This window comes from Schistocerca nitens, chromosome 1 (assembly GCF_023898315.1).
Source record: "Schistocerca nitens isolate TAMUIC-IGC-003100 chromosome 1, iqSchNite1.1, whole genome shotgun sequence".
Lineage (NCBI taxonomy): Eukaryota > Metazoa > Arthropoda > Insecta > Orthoptera > Acrididae > Schistocerca > Schistocerca nitens.
The window spans coordinates 170,979,038-171,003,246 of record NC_064614.1 but is presented as its reverse complement, the minus strand read 5'-3'; the positions used below and the strand labels follow the sequence as shown (position 1 = coordinate 171,003,246).

Here is a 24,209-nt window from a genome sequence, read left to right as displayed (position 1 = left end):
CAAAATCCAAGCACTGTATTCCCTAGTCACATTCTGGCGTAATTTGAATGCGATCACTGAAAACAACATTTTTTGTTTTGTTTCCCCAGTTCCTTCTGGCCCATTTGCAAGTATCTAGAGTTTGATCAATGTAACCTAATATGCCATTTTAATAATTAATTGTTTGGCAAAACCTGTTTGTTGGTACCAGTTTGTTTTACCATGCTAATTACAGATGCTGTCCATCATTTTAGCGTACACCAATGACAATATCATGAAATACTGTCACTGGCATTCACTAGAAAACATTATGTAAAAGCTACCACAGATGATGGGCAACAGCCAAAACTAGTCTGGTAAAGTAAACAGCTACCAACAAGCAGCTTATGTCAAGCAAATAATTATTAATATGACATATTTACTATTCCTACAAGCTGCACAGCACAAAGTGTACAAGACATTCTTGTAACCAATACTTTCCCATGTATATCGATGGTTCACACCTTTATACATTTTCTTTAACATTCAGTTTCCCATGTCTGTGATTATTAGAATCAATTAAAATGGGTATTATTAATTCAGTAGGTATAAAATTTCTACAACTATGATTTAATAATTTTGCAATTATTTACAAAGGGCCTCTTTCTTTTTAAAACTTTGCACAAATTTTAAATTGTGTAACAGAGCAAATGGGGAGTGCTCCGAGTTTTGGAAAGTACATACAACATCTACATCGATACTCCGCATTCACCTTATGGTGTATGACAGAGAGTAGTCTGTACCACTACTTGTCATTTCCTTTTCTTTTCCCCTCACAAATAGAACAAGGAAAAATTACTGTCTATATGCCTCCATAAGGACCCTAATTTCTTGTATCTTACCTTTGTGGTCCTTTAGCACAATGTAGGTTGCAGGTAACAGAATCGTTCTGCAGTCAGCTTCAAATGCCAATTCTTTAAATTTTCTCAATAATGTTCCTTGAAAAGAATGCTGCCTTCCCTCCAGGGATTTCTATTTGAATTTTCTAAGCGTCTCCTTAATGCTTGCACATTGTTCGAACCCACCATAAAGCTAGCAGCCTGCCTCTGAATTGCTTCAATGTCTTCCTTTAATCCGACCTGGTACGGACCCCAAACACTAAAGCAGTACTCAGAATAGGTCGCACTAGTGTCCTATATGTGGTCTCCTTTACAGATGAATCACACTTTCCTATAAATTTCCCCATAAATCAAAGTCGATCAGTCACCTTTCCTACCAGAATCCTCACATGCTCGTTCCATTTCGTATCACTTTGCAACTTACGTCCAGAAATTTAAATGATGTGACTGTGTCATGCAGGACACTACTAATGCTGTATCCGAACATTACAGGTTTGTTTTTCCTATTCATTCACTTTAACTTACATTTTTCAGCTTTTAGAGCAAGCTGCCATTCACCATAACAACTAGAAATTTAGTCCAAACCACCTTGTATCCTTCTACAGTCACTCGACGACGACACCTTACTGTACACCACAGCATCATTAACAAACAACTGCAGATTGCTGCCCACCCTGACAGCCAAATCATTTATCTGTATAGAGAATAATAGCTGTCCTATCACACTTCCCTGGGGCACTCCTGGTGATATGTTTGTCTCTGATGAACACTCATCATCGAGGACAACACTTCGAGTTCTATTACTTAAGAAGTCTTCAAGTCACTCTCATATCTGTGAACCTATTCCGTATGCTTGTACCTTCTTTAACAGCCTTCAATGGGGCACCACGTCAACCGCTCCCCGGAAACAATGACATATGGAATCTGCCTGTTTCCTTCATCCATAGTTGACAGTATATCATGTGAGGAAAGAGCAATCTGACTTTTGCATGAGTGATGCTTTCTAAAACCATGCTGATTCATGGATGTATGCGTCCCGGTGTCAAGAAATTTATTATATTCGAACTGAGAATATGTTCAAGGATTCTGCAGCTAACCAATGTTAGGTATATTGGTCTGTAATTTGCGAGTCGTTTCTTGGGAGTCATCTGCGCTTTTTTCCAGTCACTTGGGACTTTGCGCTGGGCAAGGTATTCATGATAAATGTCTTTGAAAAACCGAATTGAGATTACATCCTGAACTGCTGACTTATTTATTTTCATCTCCTTCAGCTGTTTCTATACACCAGGGATGTCAGCCATATGGAAGTCTGTTTGATGGTCAAACGACAGTATGTTTGTACAATTCTCCCAGGTGAATGATTTCTTGATTGTGAAATTTAAAACATCAGCTTTCGTTTCGCTATTTTCAACTGCCACATGAGACTGGTCAACAAGTGACTGGATGGAAGCCTTAGACCCACTTAGCAATTTTGCACAGGACCAAAATTTTCTCAGGTTCTGTGCCAGATCTTTTGCTACAGTGTGACAGTGGTAGCAGTTGTATGCTTCACACATAGATCTTTTCACAGACACACGAATCTCTACTAACCTTTGTTTGTTGTCATTTGCGCATTCTCTTTTGAACCGAGAGTGCAACAGCCACTGCTTCCTCAGCAGTTTCCAAATCTCATTATTAAACCATGGTGAGTCTTTTCCATCCTTAGTCAACTTACTAGGCAAATAATTCTCCAGACCACAATTTACAATCTACTTAAACTTTCCCCATAATTCCTCTACATCAATCTTACTGAAACAATTCACTGTCTAAGTGAGACACTAACAACTGTTTATCTGCTCTTTCTAGCAGAAAAACTCTCCTAGCCTTTGTAAATGATGTATTAATTTTTGCAAGCATAGTTCCTATAATGAAATCATGACCGCATTTCTATACTGATGACGTCAATACGGTCTGGTCTACTTGTAGCTACAAGGTCTAAGATATTTCCACTGCATGTGGGCTGCTGAGCTAGCTGCTCAAGACAGTTTTCAGAAAATGTGTTCAAAAGTACTTCGCATGACTATCTGCCTGTACCTCCTGCAATGAATCCATAGACATCCCAGTCTATATTCGGAAGGTTAAAAATCGCTTCCAACTAGCAATGCATGATCTGGGTATGTACACACTACTGACCATAGGCATTCTTTAAATGACTCTAGAACTGTTACAACAGAATTGGGTGGGCAGTAAAAACATCCAACACTTAACTTTGTTTCACCTGACTAGACCTGTTATACACAACCAGGTAACTTCACTGTCACACTCAACTTTGACCTCAACAGAGGCAACATTTTTGTCAACTACAATGAACACTTCCCCTCCTCCGATATACATTCCATGACTGACTAAATATCTCAGAGCTTTCCACTTCGGGTTTCAGCCAGCTCTTGGTCCCGAGAATAATTTGAGCATGAGAACTTTCCTGGATGGCAGTAAATCCGATAACTTTGTTACAAATACTTTGACAGTTCACAAATAAAATTTTGACAGTCGAAGTATCTTTACTCTGAATGTGGTCTGACTTCCCTTGCCATGTATCAAATGGCAAGTGTTCATCAGAGTACCTCAAACTACCGCCTAGCCAAAAAAAAACCTCATGTTCGCTCCACAAGTACTCTTCAACCCAAGTAGCTGTTTTTTTGGGGAGTGCTCTATTAACCTATCAACGGGAGTAGTACAAATGCCCAATCAATGACATAGGTATAGAAATCTGCAGGCAACGCTGTCACAGAGCTGACAAATCCTTTGGTTGGGACCTCCATTTGGCTGCAAATCAAAGGATCCCTATTAACTCTGAGAACAATGCTGCAAATTGTGAGCTCTGCCTACAACCCACGTGTGAGGCCAGCAGCTTTCACCAAGTTCATCAGCCACCTGTATGAGCTGAGGATGGCCTCAGAACCCATGCGACAGGTGTCATTGGTGCCAACGTGAGCCACAATTTGCAGATGCCTGCACCTGTACACTTGATATCCACAGGCAAGGCCGCTTCCGCATCTCGGATGAGGCCCACTAGCAGACATACAGGTGACACATTGGCTTTCTTCCGGGCCCTGAATGCTATCTGCCCAAGGAGCTCCATAACGCACCTAACACTGGATCTCTAAACAATCAGTAAACCCCTCCCCCCTTGTGCCTGCTCAGACCCTGCTGAAGGAGTAGCCACCTGTCTGCTCTTAGGGTGAATGCGTTCTTGAACCACTGCCAAGTGGTGTTATCCGAGCACAGGTAGTTAGTCTCCAAACACATTATGTCATCCCATATGTTGTACTTGGTAACACAGTTATTCTTTCAACTATTTTGTCGGGGCCTGACTGGTGTCCCCGTAAAACAATGATGGATGCTCTCCTGAACATAAGGACATTAGGAATGATGTACTGCTTGTTTTCCAGCTCCTGTTCATGTAGGCAAAAGCGTTTACATTGCCTAATTCAGGACATACTGAATAGACGTTTGAACTACGCAGCTTCTCCACTAAACAATGACAAATCATAAGCACAATCAAGTGAAATTCAAAAGCAGAGTCATCAATGAAGTACAATATTTAGCACTGACAGCATTTTTATTACTGACATCAGCTTACAGAAGGCATGTTTGTTGTTGACACCAAACATCAAACATTCCCCAATATGAAAACATTACAAACATACAAAATTTCAAGAACCTTCTAAAAATAACAGAGAACTGGCGACCTGCAACATGTCAGCCCGTGATGCGAAGTTCTACCCCACATTGCATGTAACAAGACTCATGGCATATTACTTCCTCTCAACTACAGCTCACAAAATGATCACAGTGAACAAATCAGAGCTCATTGTTGACAATCGTCCTGTGCAAGCCCCATTCATGAGTGGCACAAAAAAGGTGGAAATGATGGTGGTACCAGAAGTACCCTCTGCCATATACTATAAAGAGGCTTGCACAGTACAGATATAGATGCAGATTAAGTTTTGTGTATAAAATGCGTGTTTGACCATCAACTGTTATTATTTTAAACCCCAATATTGACCGGTTTCAGTCACACACCATCTTCACATATTAGGGTTAAAACAGTTCAAGCCACATCATGTCTCATTACTGAAATAATAGTCACGCCTCATATGTAGAACACGTCATGAATTCCAGTTTACAACACAGGACTTTTAGAAGCAAACATACTAATAACAGGTTTAAAAAGAGCAGTACTGAAGAGAAGATGCTCTACACATGAGACATGGCTATTATTTAAGTAATGACAGATGTGATGAAGTGGCTAAAACTGTTTTAACCCTAATCTGTGAAGATGGCCTGTGACTGAAATCGGTCGATATCTAGGTTTAAAATAAGAGCAGCTGACGGTCAAGCATGCCTTTAATACATTACTTGACAGCTGTTGATAGTCACCTTCCAAAAATGTTCAGTTTTGTATAACCTATCTTGCCATTATGGTTTGATGATGATGAAGTCCCATACTCCTTGACAGAGCATAGGGGAATGATGTGGGAGACCCGCACTGCCGTACTAGGCAAGTCCTAGTGGAGGTGGTTTGCCATTGAATTCCTCTGACCGTAATGGGGATGGATGATGATGATGAAGGCAACACAACAACAGGTCCCCCAAATCATTCAGACTGAATGAATAGCCTTCACTGAGAGACCATGGCAAAATGCTTCCCTTTTTTCCCAACAATTAAGGCATGTAAAATGTAGGACATTCTTACAATGAATGTTTATTATTTTATTGATTTTGACAGCTGACAATCTAAAGACAAATTTGCTGTTACTATGACAGTTCCCATTTATGGTATTTTTTTAAGTAAGCCAAATCAATGCACCCTGTACAGCACACCAGTCATGAGACCATTGTGCACTTGCCTGTTTCTCATCTCAAGAAAGTCCCAAACAATCAGCACAGCTGTTCTGAAAAGATTTTGATTTATCTCTCTTCTGATTATATATTCATATCTTCTAGATCTTTTTTGATGCTCATGTACCAGAATATTAATGTATTCAGTTCTGAGTCAAAGATGTTGAACATGAATTCCATCCAATTAGAGACATTCACTCTTTGTATGTTGCCCTAAAATTAACATTGGCCTTTACATACTGAATGAATAATTTTTTTCCTACTTTGAAAAATATTTCTTGTTTCCATTTTATAATTTGGACTCAGTATAATAAGTATGACCTCTTTTTATTTTAATTATGCTAATAATTATCTCTCAGACAGGATAAAACACACAGCTGCACGAGAGAGCTGTTATGATTGAATGGCATTTTCACTGTATCATTATTTCCATTTTCCTGGCTCTTTGTTTTCAGGCTTTGTCACATCCATAGGCTGCAACCTATTCACACATTTTATAGTTCCGTATCTGGTGTTTAACTGGGCAGTATTATTCTTAATATTTAACATTACTTTCGTTTCTTCAAAAGTCATCTGTACAACAGTTTGTTCCGGTACTTCTTTCAGTCATTAATTTAGATGATACCATTACAAAATCTCCCATCATTACAGCCATAACATCTACAAAAAGCAAACAGTTGATTTCCACACAATTTTTCTTACTAATCCCAATCCACAAAGTTTCTGATGTTTTAGTGCCCCGAATCATTCTTTATTATTCTTTCCAACAAGTAGATGGACATGAGTGATGAGAATCCACCTTCCTGTAGAGCTCCTGTTCTGATTTCAAACGGTTTAGAGAACTAGCCCTGAAATTTTATTTTGGATTTGATGTTGGTCAAGAACGTTCTTATAATCCGTAGTAGTTTTTCATCAACTCCCATTTCCTCCAGTATGTTAAGCAACAAAGCACAGTCTATGATCTTTTTAACACCTGTTTATCATCATCCCCTCAGTACATATCAACTTAATAACACCGTCATGTTCAATATTTGTTCACCTTTTTAACATCTGCTTATTCTCATCCTCTCAGTACATAATATCTTCATAACATTGTCAGGTTCAATATTTGTTCTACTCTCAAAACAGATTTGGAATCAACTACGTTATTCTCAAGTTTACACTTGATTGGCTGTTCTAGTCATTCTAAGACAAATATGGACAGGATCCTGCATGTTACCAGGAGTAATGAGAAACCATTATTTCATAGTAGTGATAATAATAACAATTAATTTATTATTATTATTATTACTGCTGTTTGCATTGAAATTTTCATTCAAGAATTCAAGGGTGAAAAGTTTTATTATTCTGATTTTGTGATCTATAAGGTTCTGTAATGTTATGACATGTTCTAAGATCTTAAGTCAATGACACAAAGGTTTGTTCAAAAATAAATAAAACCACAAACTCTACCTAAATTCACCTAGGTGGGCAATATACACTCCTGGAAATGGAAAAAAGAACACATTGACACCGGTGTGTCAGACCCACCATACTTGCTCCGGACACTGCGAGAGGGCTGTACAAGCAATGATCACACGCACGGCACAGCGGACACACCAGGAACCGCGGTGTTGGCCGTCGAATGGCGCTATCTGCGCAGCATTTGTGCACCGCCGCCGTCAGTGTCAGCCAGTTTGCCGTGGCATACGGAGCTCCATCGTAGTCTTTAACACTGGTAGCATGCCGCGACAGCGTGGACGTGAACCGTATGTGCAGTTGACGGACTTTGAGCGAGGGCGTATAGTGGGCATGCGGGAGGCCGGGTGGACGTACCGCCGAATTGCTCAACACGTGGGGCGTGAGGTCTCCACAGTACATCGATGTTGTCGCCAGTGGTCGGCGGAAGGTGCACGTGCCCGTCGACCTGGGACCGGACCGCAGCGACGCACGGATGCACGCCAAGACCGTAGGATCCTACGCAGTGCCGTAGGGGACCGCACCGCCACTTCCCAGCAAATTAGGGACACTGTTGCTCCTGGGGTATCGGCGAGGACCATTCGCAACCGTCTCCATGAAGCTGGGCTACGGTCCCGCACACCGTTAGGCCGTCTTCCGCTCACGCCCCAACATCGTGCAGCCCGCCTCCAGTGGTGTCGCGACAGGTGTGAATGGAGGGACGAATGGAGATGTGTTGTCTTCAGCGATGAGAGTCGCTTCTGCCTTGGTGCCAATGATGGTCGTATGCGTGTTTGGCACCGTGCAGGTGAGCGCCACAATCAGGACTGCATACGACCGAGGCACACAGGGCCAACACCCGGCATCATGGTGTGGGGAGCGATCTCCTACACTGGCCGTACACCACTGGTGATCGTCGAGGGGACACTGAATAGTGCACGGTACATCCAAACCGTCATCGAATCCATCGTTCTACCATTCCTAGACCGGCAAGGGAACTTGCTGTTCCAACAGGACAATGCACGTCCGCATGTATCCCATGCCACCCAACGTGCTCTAGAAGGTGTAAGTCAACTACCCTGGCCAGCAAGATCTCCGGATCTGTCCCCCATTGAGCATGTTTGGGACTGGATGAAGCGTCGTCTCACGCGGTCTGCACGTCCAGCACGAACGCTGGTCCAACTGAGGCGCCAGGTGGAAATGGCATGGCAAGCCGTTCCACAGGACTACATCCAGCATCTCTACGATCGTCTCCATGGGAGAATAGCAGCCTGCATTGCTGCGAAAGGTGGATATACACTGTACTAGTGTCGACATTGTGCATGCTCTGTTGCCTGTGTCTATGTGCCTGTGGTTCTGTCAATGTGATGTATCTGACCCCAGGAATGTGTCAATAAAGTTTCCCCTTCCTGGGACAATGAATTCACGGTGTTCTTATTTCAATTTCCAGGAGTGTATATTACAATATGACAGAAATAAACACAAATCAAACCATCTCCTTAAAAAAAAAAAAAAAATTAAAAGGGGGGGGGGGTATATTTCTTTCCCCTCTATCTTTAGCACAATAATCTTTATCTTTCAAGAACATTTTCAAAAATGAGTGGACTTTTTAATGATAGTTGGCACAGATTTCATGTTGAACTCAAACTCAGTCTGAACTATCGTTTGATGCAGCTATCCACACTAGTTTACCCCATGCAAGTGTATTCATCTTTGAATATCAACAACAACATACATCCACCTGCAGCTCTCCACACTAGTCTTCTATCCTGTGCAATTTTTACCCTCCATTACCAAACAGGTGATTCCTTGATGCTTCACGATGTTTCCTACCAATAAACCTCTTCTCTTAGTCAAGCTGTGCCATAAGTTTATTGTTTCCCCAATGCAATTCAGTGCCTCCTTAATAGTTGGTCTACCCATGAAGTCTTAAACATCCTTCTGTAGCACCACATGCAAGTGTATTCATCTTTGAATATCAACAACAACATACATCCACCTGCAGCTCTCCACACTAGTCTTCTATCCTGTGCAATTTTTACCCTCCATTACCAAACAGGTGATTCCTTGATGCTTCACGATGTTTCCTACCAATAAACCTCTTCTCTTAGTCAAGCTGTGCCATAAGTTTATTGTTTCCCCAATGCAATCAGTGCCTCCTTAATAGTTGGTCTACCCATGAAGTCTTAAACATCCTTCTGTAGCACCACATCTTAACAGCAAGTTTCTACCCTCTTCTTGTCTGAACTGCTTATCGTCCATATTTCAACTCCATGCAAGGCTACACTCCATAAAAATACCACCAGAAAAGAATTCCTAACAATTACATTTATATTCGACGTTAACAAAGCCTCTTTTTCAGAATTGCTTTTCTTGCTATAGTCCAGTTTGCATCTCACATCCTCTCTACATTGTCCATTGTCATTTTGCTGCTTAAACTGCTAAATCCAGCCACTATTTGTAATATCTCATTTCGTAGTTTTATTCCTTCAGCAAAATCCTATTTAATTTGGCTACATTATCCTTGTTTTAGTTGTGTCAATATTCATAATATAACCTCATTTCATTCCATTCAATTCACCTTTCACATTATTTGCTATCTCTGATCAAATAATATCAGAGAGAAGCTACAATCATGTCTCACTCTCTTGTCAACTATCCATCTCTTTTATGTCCTTCAACTCTTGTAACTGAAGTTTGGTTTCTTACAGAAGATAACTTTTTGCTCCCTGTAATTTATCCCTTCAGAGTTTCAATTAATGTGCTCCTATCAACATCATCAAAGCTTTCTCTAAATCTACAAATGTTATAAACATAAATTTACCTTCCTTTAACCTATCTTCTACATATCATAAGGTCAATCAATACTGCCTCGCATCTTCCTCCACTTCTCCAGTACTGCATCTCATTTTCCCCGCAGTGAGTTTCTAGCAGTTTCTCAGTTCTTCTGTTAAATAATTAGTGTTAGTATTTTGCAACTGTGACTTATTGAACTGATAGTTCAGTAATATTCACACCTGTCAATGTCTAATTTCTCTGGTACTGGGATTATTACATTCTTCTTAAAGTCTCAATATAGTTTCCCAGTTGCTTATGCCCAGCATATCAGATGGAAAACTTTTGTCATGATTTGTTCTCTCAAAGATCATAATACTTCTTAGGAAATTGTGTTTACTCCAGGTCCATTGTTTCAATTGAATTCTTTCAGTGTTCTATCAAATTCTGTTTGTAATATCATAACTCTCATCTTATCTATTTCCTCTGCCCTTTTTATAATATGCCCTTCATGTACATTCCCCCTGTACAGCCCTTCTATATATTTGTTCCACATTTCTTCAGCTTTTCCTTCCTTCCATAGCAGTGGCTTACCATGTGAGCTCTTCTTATTCATACAGGTAGTTTGCTCCTGTTTCTCTTACTGACAGTCACATAAACAATATATCAATTCATACTCTCATACTGTGATGTGCATGGAAATGGACACTTCCCTTTGTACCACATGTTACACTTTTTCCTTCTTCCATTCATGCATGGAACATAAACAGAATGACTGCTTAAATATTTCTATGTACACTGTTGATAGTCTAATTTTGTATCTGTGGCCCCTCGGGAGTAATACATAGAGGACTGAGAGATATTCCTAGATTCTTCACCTACTACTGGTTGGTGAAACTTTACAAGAAGGCTTTTGCAGAATAGTTGGCTTCTATCTTCCAATACATGCCCATTTCAGGATGAGAGCATGGTTGTGAATCAAATAAAACTTGGGCTATTGAATGCATCCCTTCTCTGTATGTGTTCAATAACCCCCGTTTGTTTTACTTGGTATGGATCCAGCACAATGAATCTAAGTCTGCCGCCTGGTTTCCCTAGGACTCAGCCTTTGTCATCATTCAAATTGATACTCCACAAGTTGTTAAATCACAAGATCTACAAGAATGTGCATGCATTTTTTTCAGATAGTATCCCATTATAAATAACTGCTTTATCTACAGATGTCTAACATTCATTTTATCTACTAGGTCTTTAACACACAATATCAACATACACCCCCCATGAACCATGGACCTTGCCGTTGGTGGGGAGGCTTGCGTGCCTCAGCGATACAGATAGCCGTACTGTAGGTACAACAACAACGAAGGGGTATCTGTTGAGAGGCCAGACAAACGTGTGGTTCCTGAAGAGGAGCAGCAGCCTTTTCAGTAGTTGCAAGGGCAACAGTCTGGATGATTGACTGATCTGGCCTTGTAACAATAACCAAAACGGCCTTGCTGTGCTGGTACTGCGAACGAAGCCCACACCTACTACAGTAGTACAAGTTTATATGCCAACTAGCTCTGCAGATGACGAAGAAATTGATGAAATGTATGATGAAATAAAAGAAATTATTCAGATAGTGAAGGGAGACGAAAATTTAATAGTCATGGGTGACTGGAATTCGAGTGTAGGAAAAGGGAGAGAGGGAAACGTAGTAGGTGAATAAGGATTGGCACTAAGAAATGAAAGAGGAAGCCGCCTGGTAGAATTTTGCACAGAGCACAACTTAATCATAGCTAACACTTGGTTTAAGAATCATGACAGAAGGTTGTATACATGGAAGAACCCTGGAGATACTAAAAGGTATCAGATAGATTATATAATGGTAAGACAGAGATTTAGGAACCAGGTTTTAAATTGTAAGACATTTCCAGGGGCAGATGTGGACTCTGACCACAATCTATTGGTTATGACCTGTAGATTAAAACTGAAGAAACTGCAAAAAGGTGGTAATTTAAGGAGATGGGACCTGGATAAACTGAAAGAACCAGAGGTTGTACAGAGTTTCAGGGAGAGCAAAAGGGAACAATTGACAGGAATGGGGGAAAGAAATACAGTAGAAGAAGAATGGGTAGCTTTGAGGGATGAAGTAGTGAAGGCAGCAGAGGATCAAATAGGTAAAAAGACGAGAACTTGTAGAAATCCTTGGGTAACACAAGAAATATTGAATTTAATTGATGAAAGGAGAAAATATAAAAATGCAGTAAATGAAGCAGACAAAAAGGAATACAAACGTCTCAAAAATGAGATCAACAGGAAGTGCAAAATGGCTAAGCAGGTATGGCTAGAGGACAAATGTAAGGATGTAGAGGCTTATCTTATTAGGGGTAAGATAGATACTGCCAACAGGAAAATTAAAGAGACCTTTGGAGATAAGAGAACGACTTGTATGAACATCAAGAGCTCAGATGGAAACTCAGTTCTAAGCAAAGAAGGGAAAGCAGAAAGGTGGAAGGAGGGTCTATACAAGGGTGATGTACTTGAGGACAATACTATGGAAATGGAAGAGGATGTAGATGAAGATGAAATGGGAGATACGATACTGCGTGAAGAGTTTGACAGAGCACTGAAAGACCTGAATCGAAACAAGGCCCCTGGAGTAGAGAACATTCCATTAGAACTACTGACAGCCTTGGGAGAGCCAGTCCTGACAAAACTCTACCATCTGGTGAGCAAGATGTATGAAACAGGCGAAATACCCTCAGACTTCAAGAAGAATATAATAATTCCAATCCCAAAGAAAGCAGGTGTTGACAGATGTGAAAATTACCGAACTATCAGTTTAATAAGCCACGGCTGCAAAATACTAACGCGAATTCTTTACAGACGAATGGAAAAACTAGTAGAAGCCGACCTCGGGGAAGATCAGTTTGGATTCCATAGAAATACTGGAACACGTGAGGCAATACTGACCTTACGACTTATCTTAGAAGAAAGATTAAGGAAAGGCAAACCTACGTTTCTAGCATTTGTAGACTTAGAGAAAGCTTTTGACAATGTTAACTGGAATACTCTCTTTCAAATTCTAAAGGTGGCAGGGGAAAAATACAGGGAGCGAAAGGCTATTTACAATTTGTACAGAAACCAGATGGCAGTTATAAGAGTCGAGGGACATGAAAGGGAAGCAGTGGTTGGGAAGGGAGTAAGACAGGGTTGTAGCCTCTCCCCGATGTTATTCAATCTGTATATTGAGCAAGCAGTAAAGGAAACAAAAGAAAAATTCGGAGTAGGTATTAAAATCCATGGAGAAGAAATAAAAACTTTGAGGTTTGCCGATGACATTGTAATTCTGTCAGAGACAGCAAACGACTTGGAAGAGCAGTTGAAAGGAATGGATGGTGTCTTGAAGAAAGGATATAAGATGAACATCAACAAAAGCAAAACGAGGATAATGGAATGTAGTCGAATTAAGTCGGGTGATGTTGAGGGTATTAGATTAGGAAATGAGACACTTAAAGTAGTAAAGGAGTTTTGCTATTTGGGGAGCAAAATAACTGATGATGGTCGAAGTAGAGAGGATATAAAATGTAGACTGGCAATGGCAAGGAAAGCGTTTCTGAAGAAGAGAAATTTGTTAACATCGAGTATAGATTTAAGTGTCAGGAAGTCATTTCTGAAAGTATTTGTATGGAATGTAGCCATGTATGGAAGTGAAACATGGACGGTAAATAGTTTGGACAAGAAGAGAATAGAAGCTTTTGAAATGTGGTGCTACAGAAGAATGCTGAAGATTAGATGGGTAGATCACATAACTAATGAGGAGGTACTGAATAGGATTGGGGAGAAGAGGAGTTTGTGGCACAACTTGACCAGAAGAAGGGATCGGTTGGTGGGACATGTTCTGAGGCATCAAGGGATCACCAATTTAGTATTGGAGGGCAGCGTGGAGGGTAAAAATCGTAGGGGGAGACCAAGAGATGAATACACTAAGCAGATTCAGAAGGATGTAGGTTGCAGTAGGTACGGGGAGATGAAGAAGCTTGCACAGGATAGAGTAGCATGGAGAGTTGCATCAAACCAGTCTCAGGACTGAAGACCACAACAACAACAACATCAACATACAAGGTCCAAACACATGTTCCTCAGCTAAAGTTACATATTGGAGACAGCCCCCTGTATTTCGTTCTGGTAACAGACAGATCCGTTGTACAGGTTAGGTTGGGACCAGCCTGAAGTAGTCAACTTTTTACTAATGAGCATCAAGATAAAGATTAAGTCATTGTGTGTAGAGCACTTGCCCGCGAAAGGCAAAGGTCCCGAGTTCGAGTCTCGGTCGGGCACACAGTTTTAATCTGCCAGGAAGTTTCATATCAGCGCACACTTCGCTGCAGAGTGAAAATCTCATTCTGGAAACACCCCCCAGGCTGTGGCTAAGCCATGTCTCCGCTATATCCTTTCTTTCAGGAGTGCTAGTTCTGCAAGGTTCGCAGGAGAGCTTCTGTAAAGTTTGGAAGGTAGGAGACGAGATACTGGCAGAAGTAAAGCTGTCAGTACCGGGCGTGAGTCGTGCTTCGGTAGCTCAGATGGTAGAGCACTTGCCCGCGAAAGGCAAAGGTCCCGAGTTCGAGTCTCGGTCGGGCACACAGTTATAATCTGCCAGGAAGTTTCATTGTGGTTTAGGTTGATGTGACAACCTGTCCATTGTAGAGACAGATAAATCCCGAATGGACATACCTCTGTAATAAAATGTGGTCATGCAACAAGTGCCACTAAAATTATCCCTGTTCTTTCAACTTAAAGTTTATTCAGACAGTCAATTAAGAGACAGCTCTGTTTTTATTTACATGAATAATGCATAACCTCCATGTAGTATGTTTATCTGTTCCTTTTTGATTAATTAAAACATATGCCTTTATTGGAAGACTCCTTTAGTGTTTAGTTACACAACTATTCACTTGGTAACTACATAATGTATAAAAAAAATTTTTCACACCTTGCTTGGTTTAAAAGTTCCTCTGAATGTAACCTGCCATAAATCTGCTGAGAAAGTTAAATTTCGAGCAATCTCAGTAAATCTGAAATTACTTCACAACATATGTTGTATATTCGTGATTTAAAATACAATTAAATGAGGTTTAAATAAGTTTGAAATATGTGTTACTGCACAAAATTCTAGCCCTTAGAAATATTTCATTGTCAACTTGTCATATTTAACAGTCACTGCTTCACGACAACACACCTTTAATAACACAGCTGGAATCTGCTGATCCACAGCTTAGTGTTCCCATCTATTAAACCCATTATAATAATGAAAATTGCTATTTCACAAAGGTACATAATTCTTTCTGTCCAAACCGACTTCCTCCTCATTTTACTGATCAAAATTCCATACGTCTACTGCTCTATAATATACCGTTAATATTTTGACATCATAGTCCACCGTTTACCACTATATAAGGAAAAAAAGGTCCATACAAAATACTTAAATGCCGCCCATATTTGTAACTACGTCCAAAAACTCAAATTTGCAAACTAATGCCTCTTCGTATGTGTTTGAATCGATTACTTGACGGATCTATTGCACGGAAATGTTAATAAAGTAAGAAACTACCATATTTCGCACTAAACCAAACGAAAATAATCGGATTCAATGACAAACGGATACTACTGCGTAATCAAAATCTATCATCACGTCCCTACCCTAGGGACCAACTTTTATAAACACGATAATTCACACGAACACTAACAAAATATACGAACAGTCGAAGGGAAGCTCTGGCATTATCCTCGCCGAAGGATCCACAGAAAATACACGGATAAGCTAAGAACTGCGACATCAATTGTGCAAGAAAAGATGCAAGGGTTGAAGGCTGGTTACAATTCGTGAAACGCCATAACGAATACTACGACTAAAACTTACCTAAGCAATGAACTGCACAATATTCCTGTAGCAAGTCAATGAGGCTGTTCCCCATAACTTTGGTAGTGTATTTTCTTCCTTGCTTCGCAAGTTCCAAACATTCAGCAAGGTGAGATGACTGCTCTAAAAAAATTCTTGCAGCATCCTCACAATTGTCTTGCAGATAACCTGCAAAATAATTTCCCACCTACATAACACAAGCAACAAATAATAAACAATTTTCCGTAGATCACTCAGAGCTAAAACAATATTCACCTAAAACAAGCCTTGCAACTTCCGATGGCAACAATGTCTCCATTCTTCAAACATTCGTTTTACTTCGTGATAAATGGAACGTACGATGCACACACATCCCAAGTCTGTAAACTATATAAATTAACAGCTAAGGCTGTTAAACTGTAAAATTCCACACACTTTTCACACAACATTTGAACTAACATCACAAAAGCAAATTCCTTCTTACGTCACCATTGTCAATAACAGAGTTAATTATCCTACATGTATATAATCTGCAATGTTCTCAATTTCCTTTAGTGTCACAAGCACCAAAACATTCCACACACAGATCATACTACACCAAAGATATTGGAAACGAAAGCGGCGCCAGAATTGTAAATACAGAGTTTCTAGACGACGCTCAAACTTGAAACTTGTAAACATGTCAGGGTTGCCAACGTTAAAATGTTCTCTGACAGTAAAGCTATACAGTCCCCTTATCAGCCGAAGTCTTATGTACTGACGTTGCGTCGTAAACGTAGAGCCATGGCAAAAGTGAATTCCAATGTCATGTTAAATAATCCTCAAACAAGCAGAAAACGTACGACAGTATATGTACAGTAAATACAGAATTAATAAAATCATCTGAAAAATCAAATGATTTTACGTCTTGGCATACGTCAGCGTCTTGAGCCCATTGTTTTATCTCCGTGGATTACTATTGTTGTTAGAGATCTAACCTCTCAAAGAGCGGAATACCCAGGCATCATTAGACAAACTGGTGCAACTCACAAAACAGGCATGCATTCAATTAGGAATCATGTTATGAAATAAGTTTTTCTTTCTACGTCAAGGCCAATAGATATTGACTGTCACGCCACGTCAAAATATTCCACAATAAATTTCAAATGCCCGCATTCACATCTATATCCACATAGATACTCAGCAAGTCACTCTTAAGTGCATTGAACGACCATAACAATAATCCGCTATTATCCATTTCTCAAACAGCGCGCGGAGAGCTCTGATTTCCCTGATTTTATTATGATGATCATTTCTCCCTACGTAGGTCAGCGTACCAACAAAATATGTTCGCATTCGCAACAACAGCTGCATCTATTTTTTTCGGAAGTAGATTCAATATTTTCAAGAGGTAGCCCCCAGTGAACAAGACAGTTTCTTAGATGAGTAAACTTGGAACATTCAGAACACCAAGCTCAGGAAAATGGGATTCACAGGACACCATTTCTTCAGGAATTAAATCATTATCAGAGACTTTATTGCATTCCAAAAGCCTTTATGCTGCGAGCTGTGTGTCCCCTACAAATGATCCCATATCGAAACAGTGAGCACTGCACATAGTATGCCTGCAGTACTGTTGTTTTGCTCGTTGTTGATTTTAATAGTCTTAGACCAAAGCAGATGGATGAGAGTTTGCTAGACAAGTTATTTATGTCTGTGTCCCACTTTAAATCTTAATTTTTTAATTGTGCTTGAATAGAATTTAATTAAACGGAGGAAATAAATAGAAGTTGACACACACAGTTTTTTCAGTACTTAAATTGAGCCTGTTTTTGGTGAACCACTTAAAAAGTCTTTTCATAGAACTTTCTGCTGTTGACTACAAGGTTTCTGGGCTGGATCCAGAAAGCAATAAGACAGTGTTATTAGCAAATACCATAGTTTTTAGGGAACTCATATATTCAACAATGTCGCCCTCACAATACAAGAATAGTAGTGGACCTAGGACTGAGCCCTGTGGTACACCGTATTATATTCGTAATTCGCTAGGAAGGAAGGAGTTATTTTTTGTTTTATTCCTAGTGTTGAATTCATATTGTAGGTATAGGTTCTACCTGCTATTTTTTAGGTTTAAAAACGACCAGCTATGTGCTATACCTCTTAGTCGTCTAATTTCTCGAGCAGAATGTTATTCTCTTGGACGTCGAAGGCTTTTGAAAGGTCTAGAAAAATACCTACAGCCGCTTTATGTTTAGCATTGATTTTAAAGCAGAGTCTAAGAATTTAAAAATCACAATGTGTGGATTCAGACTTTCTAAAACCATGCTGTTGTACAGTAAGAGAGGAATATATATTTATTAAACTTAAAAGCCTGTCATAAAAGATATTTTTTGGAATTTTTGAGAAGGAACTTAAGTGCGACACAGCTCAGTAGTTTCATATTTAATCAGGAGAACAGTTTTTAGCGACAGTGGAACTTTTGTAGTTTTGAGCATATCTGGAAGGACACCAGTGCCTAGAGAAACATTGAAAATGTTTCCCAAAGGCTCTGCTATGTTATAAGCAGTAATTACTGGGAGATGAAGAAGCTTGCACAGGATAGAGTAGCATGGAGAGCTGCATCAAACCAGTCTCAGGACTGAAGACCACAACAACAACACCAATTGAATGCATTGGCCATATTTACCCAAGCCTGGTACTGCTGTCTTTTCAAAAATGTATATGGAAATCGCCACAAAGTACTATCTTCATATTTAATGCACTGATCCTGATGAGGAGGACCTCTAGTTTCCTCATGAAGACTGGCAGATTTCCCAATGGTGCTCTAATGTGTTAATAATTATGAAATTAAGCTCTGGCAGCTTCGTAATGGAAATTTCAGTCTCTTTTCATTGGGTCGATATAATTTTTGTTGATATCATAGAAATTTATTTAGTCTTTCACAAAGACAGCAGGGCCATAATGTTTGGAGACCTCTCAGCTAAAATAAGTTGCTAATGTATGTTGTTAGATTGAGGCAAATTTTACTTCATCATTTTGTAGCCAATGTTGAGTAATCCATATTATGTTTGCATTTAGTTTATAGTAGAGCAAGGCAGTTTTATTCATGAGAGACTCAACCTTATGGTGTACTACAGCAAAATCTGGGAATTTAGAAACTTTAGTTGAGATGGTTTCTAGTTGCTTATGTAACGGCAATTATAATACAGCACTTACAATAAAAAAAATTCTTTGTCTTTCTTGTGTGTGGCTTCTGCTTGCTGGTCACAATCAATAAGTGAGATACCTTCTGGAGCTTGTACGAGTTGTTTCATTCACCTCTGTCCTCTTCAGTCCAAATCATTTCGTAATTTGGTTTTAACTGGCGAATTGATTATTTCCTTCTGGCCCCTTCAGTTTAAATCGTTTAGTAATTTGTGTTTGGTTGATGACATTATTGTTTCTAACTCATCCAAAACACTTTGCAATCGCCATTTGTTTGCCACTTGTCCTTTTTCCTGCACTTTTCCTCGAAATGCGAAAGCATATATTTTGGCTAGTAATTGCATTCCTGGCACGTGTAAATGAAGTCTGTTAAGTGATCTTTCACAGAGCTCAAAAAATTCTGGTTGTATGTAAAGGCTTTTAGTGGCACCAGTGTTAGTGGCCAGTCCCTAATGAATGAGACAGGAACTAAAATTAAGGATAGCAAACAAAATCTGAAATGTTTAATTCCGTTTTCAAATGTCTCTTTACAAAGGAAAACATGCGAGAATTACCTCTGAAAAGCGAATGAAATAAGTATTACTGTCAGTGGTGTTGTGAAACAGCTGAAATCGTTAAAATTAAACAAAGCTCCAGATCCTGATGAAATCCCTGTGAGATTCTAAACTGAATTTGTGGATGAGTTACACTGTCTTTAGCTATGATCTGTCATAGGTCCCTCGAACAAAAATCTTTGGCCAGTCTACAAGATCGGTAGTAGAAATGATCCACAAAACTGCTGTCCAATATCTTTGACAACGATTTGTTGTAGAATCTTAGAACATATTCTGAGCTCAAACACAATGAGACATCTTGAAAAGAATGACCTCAATGTCAACCAGCATGGATTTCGAAAACGTCGATCATCTGAAAGCCAACTCGCACTTTTCTCACATGACATACTGAAAGCTTTGGATCATGGCAATCACGTAAATTTCCAAAAAGCATTTGACTCAATATCACATCTACCCTTATTGTCAAAAGTACAATCATATTGAGTAACAAGTGAAATTTGTGGCTGAATTGAGGACTTTTTGGTAGGGAGAATACAGCATGTTATCTTTAATAGAGAGTCATTGTCAGAAGTAAAAGTAACTTTGGGTGTGCCCCAGGGAAGTGTCTTGGGAGCTGTCCTGTCCATGTTGTATGTTAAAGACCTTACAGACAACATTAATAATAAAATCAGGCTTTCTGCAGATGCTGCAGTTTTCTATAATGAAGTACTAACTGAAAGAAACTGCATAAATATTCACTCAGATTTTGATAAGATTTCAAACTGGTGCAGAGATTGGCAACTTCCTTCACGAATGTAAAATTTTTCAATTCACAAAACGAAATAATGTTGTAGCCTTTGACTGTAACTTCAATTGGTCTCTGCTGGAACCGGTCAACTCATACAAATACCTGGGTGTAACACTTTGTAGGGATATGAAATGGAATGATCACATAGGTTCAGTCTTGGGTAAACTAGGTACTAGACTCCTGTTTGTTGGTAGGATTCTGAGGAAGTGCCATCTATACACAAAGGAGATTCCTTATAAACCACTCTTGCGACCAGTTCTAGAATATTGATCAAGTGTGTGGGACCCGTACTAGATAGGACTAACGGGGATATTGAATATATACAGGGAAGGGCAGCCTGAATGGTCTCAGGCTTGTTTGCTCCTAGGAAGAGTGTCACAGAAATATTGAAGGAACTGAACTGGAAAACACTTCAAGATAGACGTAAACTATTCTGAGAAAGACGTTAGCAAAGTTTCAAGAAAAGGCTTTAAATTATTACTCTAGGAATATACTACAGTCCGCTACATATCGCTCATATTGGGATCGTGACGATCGATTAGAATAATTACTTTACGCACAGAGTCGTTGAGACATCTTCCCTCACTCCTTGTGAGAATGGAACAAGAAGAAACCCTAAGTAACTGGTACAATGGGACGTATCATCTGCCATGCTCCTCACGGTGTTTGGCAGACTGCAGATGCAGATGTAGACTGTATGGAACGTTCGCTCCAAGCTGCTTATGTATAAAATATCGACATTCAGTAATATATTTGTCTGCAGCACTTATTTCGCGGTTCACACATGATCACTATGTTAAATCATGACGGTGTGGGATAGTCACAATGAGTATGCTTACAAATACAAAATATGAATGTTTTATTCTACTGTTGAACATATTTACATGCAATTGGTGTCGTCAGTCTTAACACAATAATAATAATGATAATAATAATATAAACTTCTACATGACAAATGTTATTAACTACAATATAATTATCCAAGATGGATACAATATATATTTGTGCAAATGTCAATAACAACAAAAAGTTTCCTAACAGATTAATTACAAGATAAATGAACTACATGAAACAGTAATAAACTAGTTGCACAGTGTGGCATGTGTATAGTTTGCGGTTTGCGGTAAGGAAAGTGGGTCATTTGTCATATACTCAAGGAAGTCATGAGCAGAGTAAATTACTTTACTTTTCATCCATCTCGAAAGACTAGTTTTAAATTTGTTTACTAGCACTGTGTAGCCATTTTCAGGTCATTTGTTTGAGTAGACAGGACCAAGATATTTGTAACTGTTATGCGTCTTTGCAAGCCTAGCATTTGGCATATTAATTGTGTATGCACTTCTTACGTTATGGTCATGAACTGATCTTCTTAAGTCAAATTTACTCAGGTTCTCTTTAACAAAGACAAGGCAGTTGTAAATATACAGGCCAGGCACTGTCATTATATTTAGTTTCTTGAAATAATCTCGACATGATTCATATGTGCTAACTCCTGCTATGCACCTTATGACTTTTTTTGCCATTTAAACATTAAATTTGGGCTTATGGAATTGCCACATAACTAAGGTGTGAATGGAAGGATGCAAAATGTGCATATAACAGAAGTTCTTTACTGACACTGTTCCTTAGCCTGTAAAGCAGATATATGACACATGCTAATTTGCCACGTGACTACCCTGCCTGGGTATCCCAGCTGAGCTTTCGATCTATATGAAATCCTAATAATTTTACTGTTTTGTTATCACGATTGGGAGCATTCAGATTGAAAACAATAGCTTCAGTTTTATTATCATTCGTCTGCAGTACATTTGCACCTCTTCATTGCCACTTCCATGCTGTGTTGCACATTTTCAAGACTGGTATCACATGTGATGAGTGTTGTGTCATCAGCATATAGAACAGCATCACATTTATATAAATAATGAAAAGAAAAGGTCCAAGAACATATCCTTTACAACTGAGCAACATTCTGACATTTGATCATTTAGCTTAACTAACTGTTTTATATTGTCGTAACACGACTGCATTAGGCTTAGGGCATTCTCTCTCACTCCATAGTGGTAGAGCTTTTTATGAGAATTTTGTGGGAGACCATATCAAAAGCTTTCCTGAGGTCCAGCAGTGTTGCACAGATAATATCTTTATCTTCAAAACAATTGTATATTTTTGCTACCATACTCTGAAATGCTTTGACTATAGAGAGGCTGGATCTGAAACCATACTGTGAGGAGGTGAGTATATCATTATGTTCAAAATATTGACTCATCTGTTTATGCATGCAGTATTCCATTATTTTTGATATTATAGTTCTAAGTGATATTGGTCGATAGTTATCTGGAGATGCTACATCTCCTTTCTTATGTGCTGGTTTAACTACAGATATTTTTAAGCACTCTGGGTAATTACCTTCATTTAAAATTTCGTTGATTATTTTAGTGAGTGGAGTTACAATTTGAGTTCTGATATATTTAATAACATAATTTGAGAGCCATAGTAATCCTCTGCTCCAGAATTACTGACCATCTTCTCAGTTACAAAAGTCCAATGATAGCTGTCTGTCTACTTATTGTTCATTTCTGCCTTACTCACATTCTCCATTATTGCTGTCACCTGACTGAGGGCGGACAAAATATGCATTTAGAATATCAGGTGGAATTGGTGTCTGATATACTTTATCATCACAGCTAGTTTCTGTTTTAATAATTTCCCTTGCAGCTTTGCATTTATTCGGCGAGTTCAGTACTATATATCATTTGCTTAGCACTTAGCTGCCTTGATTTTAGACCTGTAAATCTTTCTCACTTTCATGTACATTCGCTTGTCAGCATTATTATGCTTGGACCTATCATGATAGAGTAGCATTATGTTTCTTATTCTACTTATATGTGGGGTGTGCCACTTTTTAGATTTTGTAGTTTCGTGTAACGATTTTGCTTTGATATTTTCTTGCAGCATTTAGAACAACATGCTTCAAAATTTTCAATTAATAGTTATAGAAATTTGTTGGTAGATTCATTTGCACCTGCAGTGGTTATTGTTTTATCTCATTTTATTAAATTCAATTTACTTAAAAACTTGTTTAGCCTATAGCTTCTCTAAAGTGTGTGGAAGTTTCAGTTGCTTTACTGTTAAAAGTTTGTCTGAGCCACAGTCCCTCATGATCTAAAATGCCTAGCTTGATTTGTCGTATTCTGTTTTGTTCAGCAGGAAATTACAAATTATGTTATCTAGATATACTTCTTGTCTTGTGGGTTTGTCATTTACACAACTGAAGTTAAGGGATCGTAATCTATTTAACAAGTGATCAACCTTTCTATTCTTAGACCTGATGTCTATATTGGTATCACCAAATATTAGTGTTCTGTTATCTTTGTATTTTAGTAGCAAGAGTATCAGTTTCTCCAGAAGCTCCGCAAACATGTCTTCATTGTGTTTTTTTTGGGGGGGGGGCGGTATACTGAAGCTATTACAATTTCCTGTTTTGGCAAAATTAGGGCTGCAGCTTCAAATTTTGTTTCTATGCACAGTCCATAACTTCATAGATTAGGTTCACAACATTTTTATCATATACAGATACACCACCATATTTAGTGCTTGTTCTGCAGTAGCTGGTTGGCAAGTCATATCCAAATGGTACACTTAATTTTACTTCCTCGTTGCTAAGCCAGTGTTCATTTATTGATATCACAATGCAGTTATGCTTTCCAGCGAATACTGAAGTACATTAAGTGTGTTCTTAAAAGACTGCACATTAATATGTAAGAACATTACACTTGTACCTATCTTACTCTGGTTTTCCTGTAGCCCTTCAGCAAAAAATCATTGAGATGGGATGGAATCGCTGCTTTCCT

General features: G+C 39.0%; 1 protein-coding gene across 1 annotated transcript in view; it reads right to left on the bottom strand.

Annotated features, from left to right (window-relative positions):
* The window catches only part of LOC126234963 (uncharacterized), a 255,253-nt gene extending 238,937 nt beyond the window's left edge, over positions 1 to 16,316 (bottom strand). Inside the window, exons 1-2 of the mRNA XM_049943734.1 lie at positions 16,111 to 16,316; positions 15,856 to 16,023 (exon numbers count right to left, since the gene is read on the bottom strand). Coding sequence (XP_049799691.1) covers positions 15,856 to 16,023; positions 16,111 to 16,153 — 211 coding nt within the window. The 5' untranslated portion in view covers positions 16,154 to 16,316. The remainder of the gene's footprint in view (positions 1 to 15,855; positions 16,024 to 16,110) is intronic.
* Between the last annotated feature and the right edge of the window lie 7,893 nt (positions 16,317 to 24,209).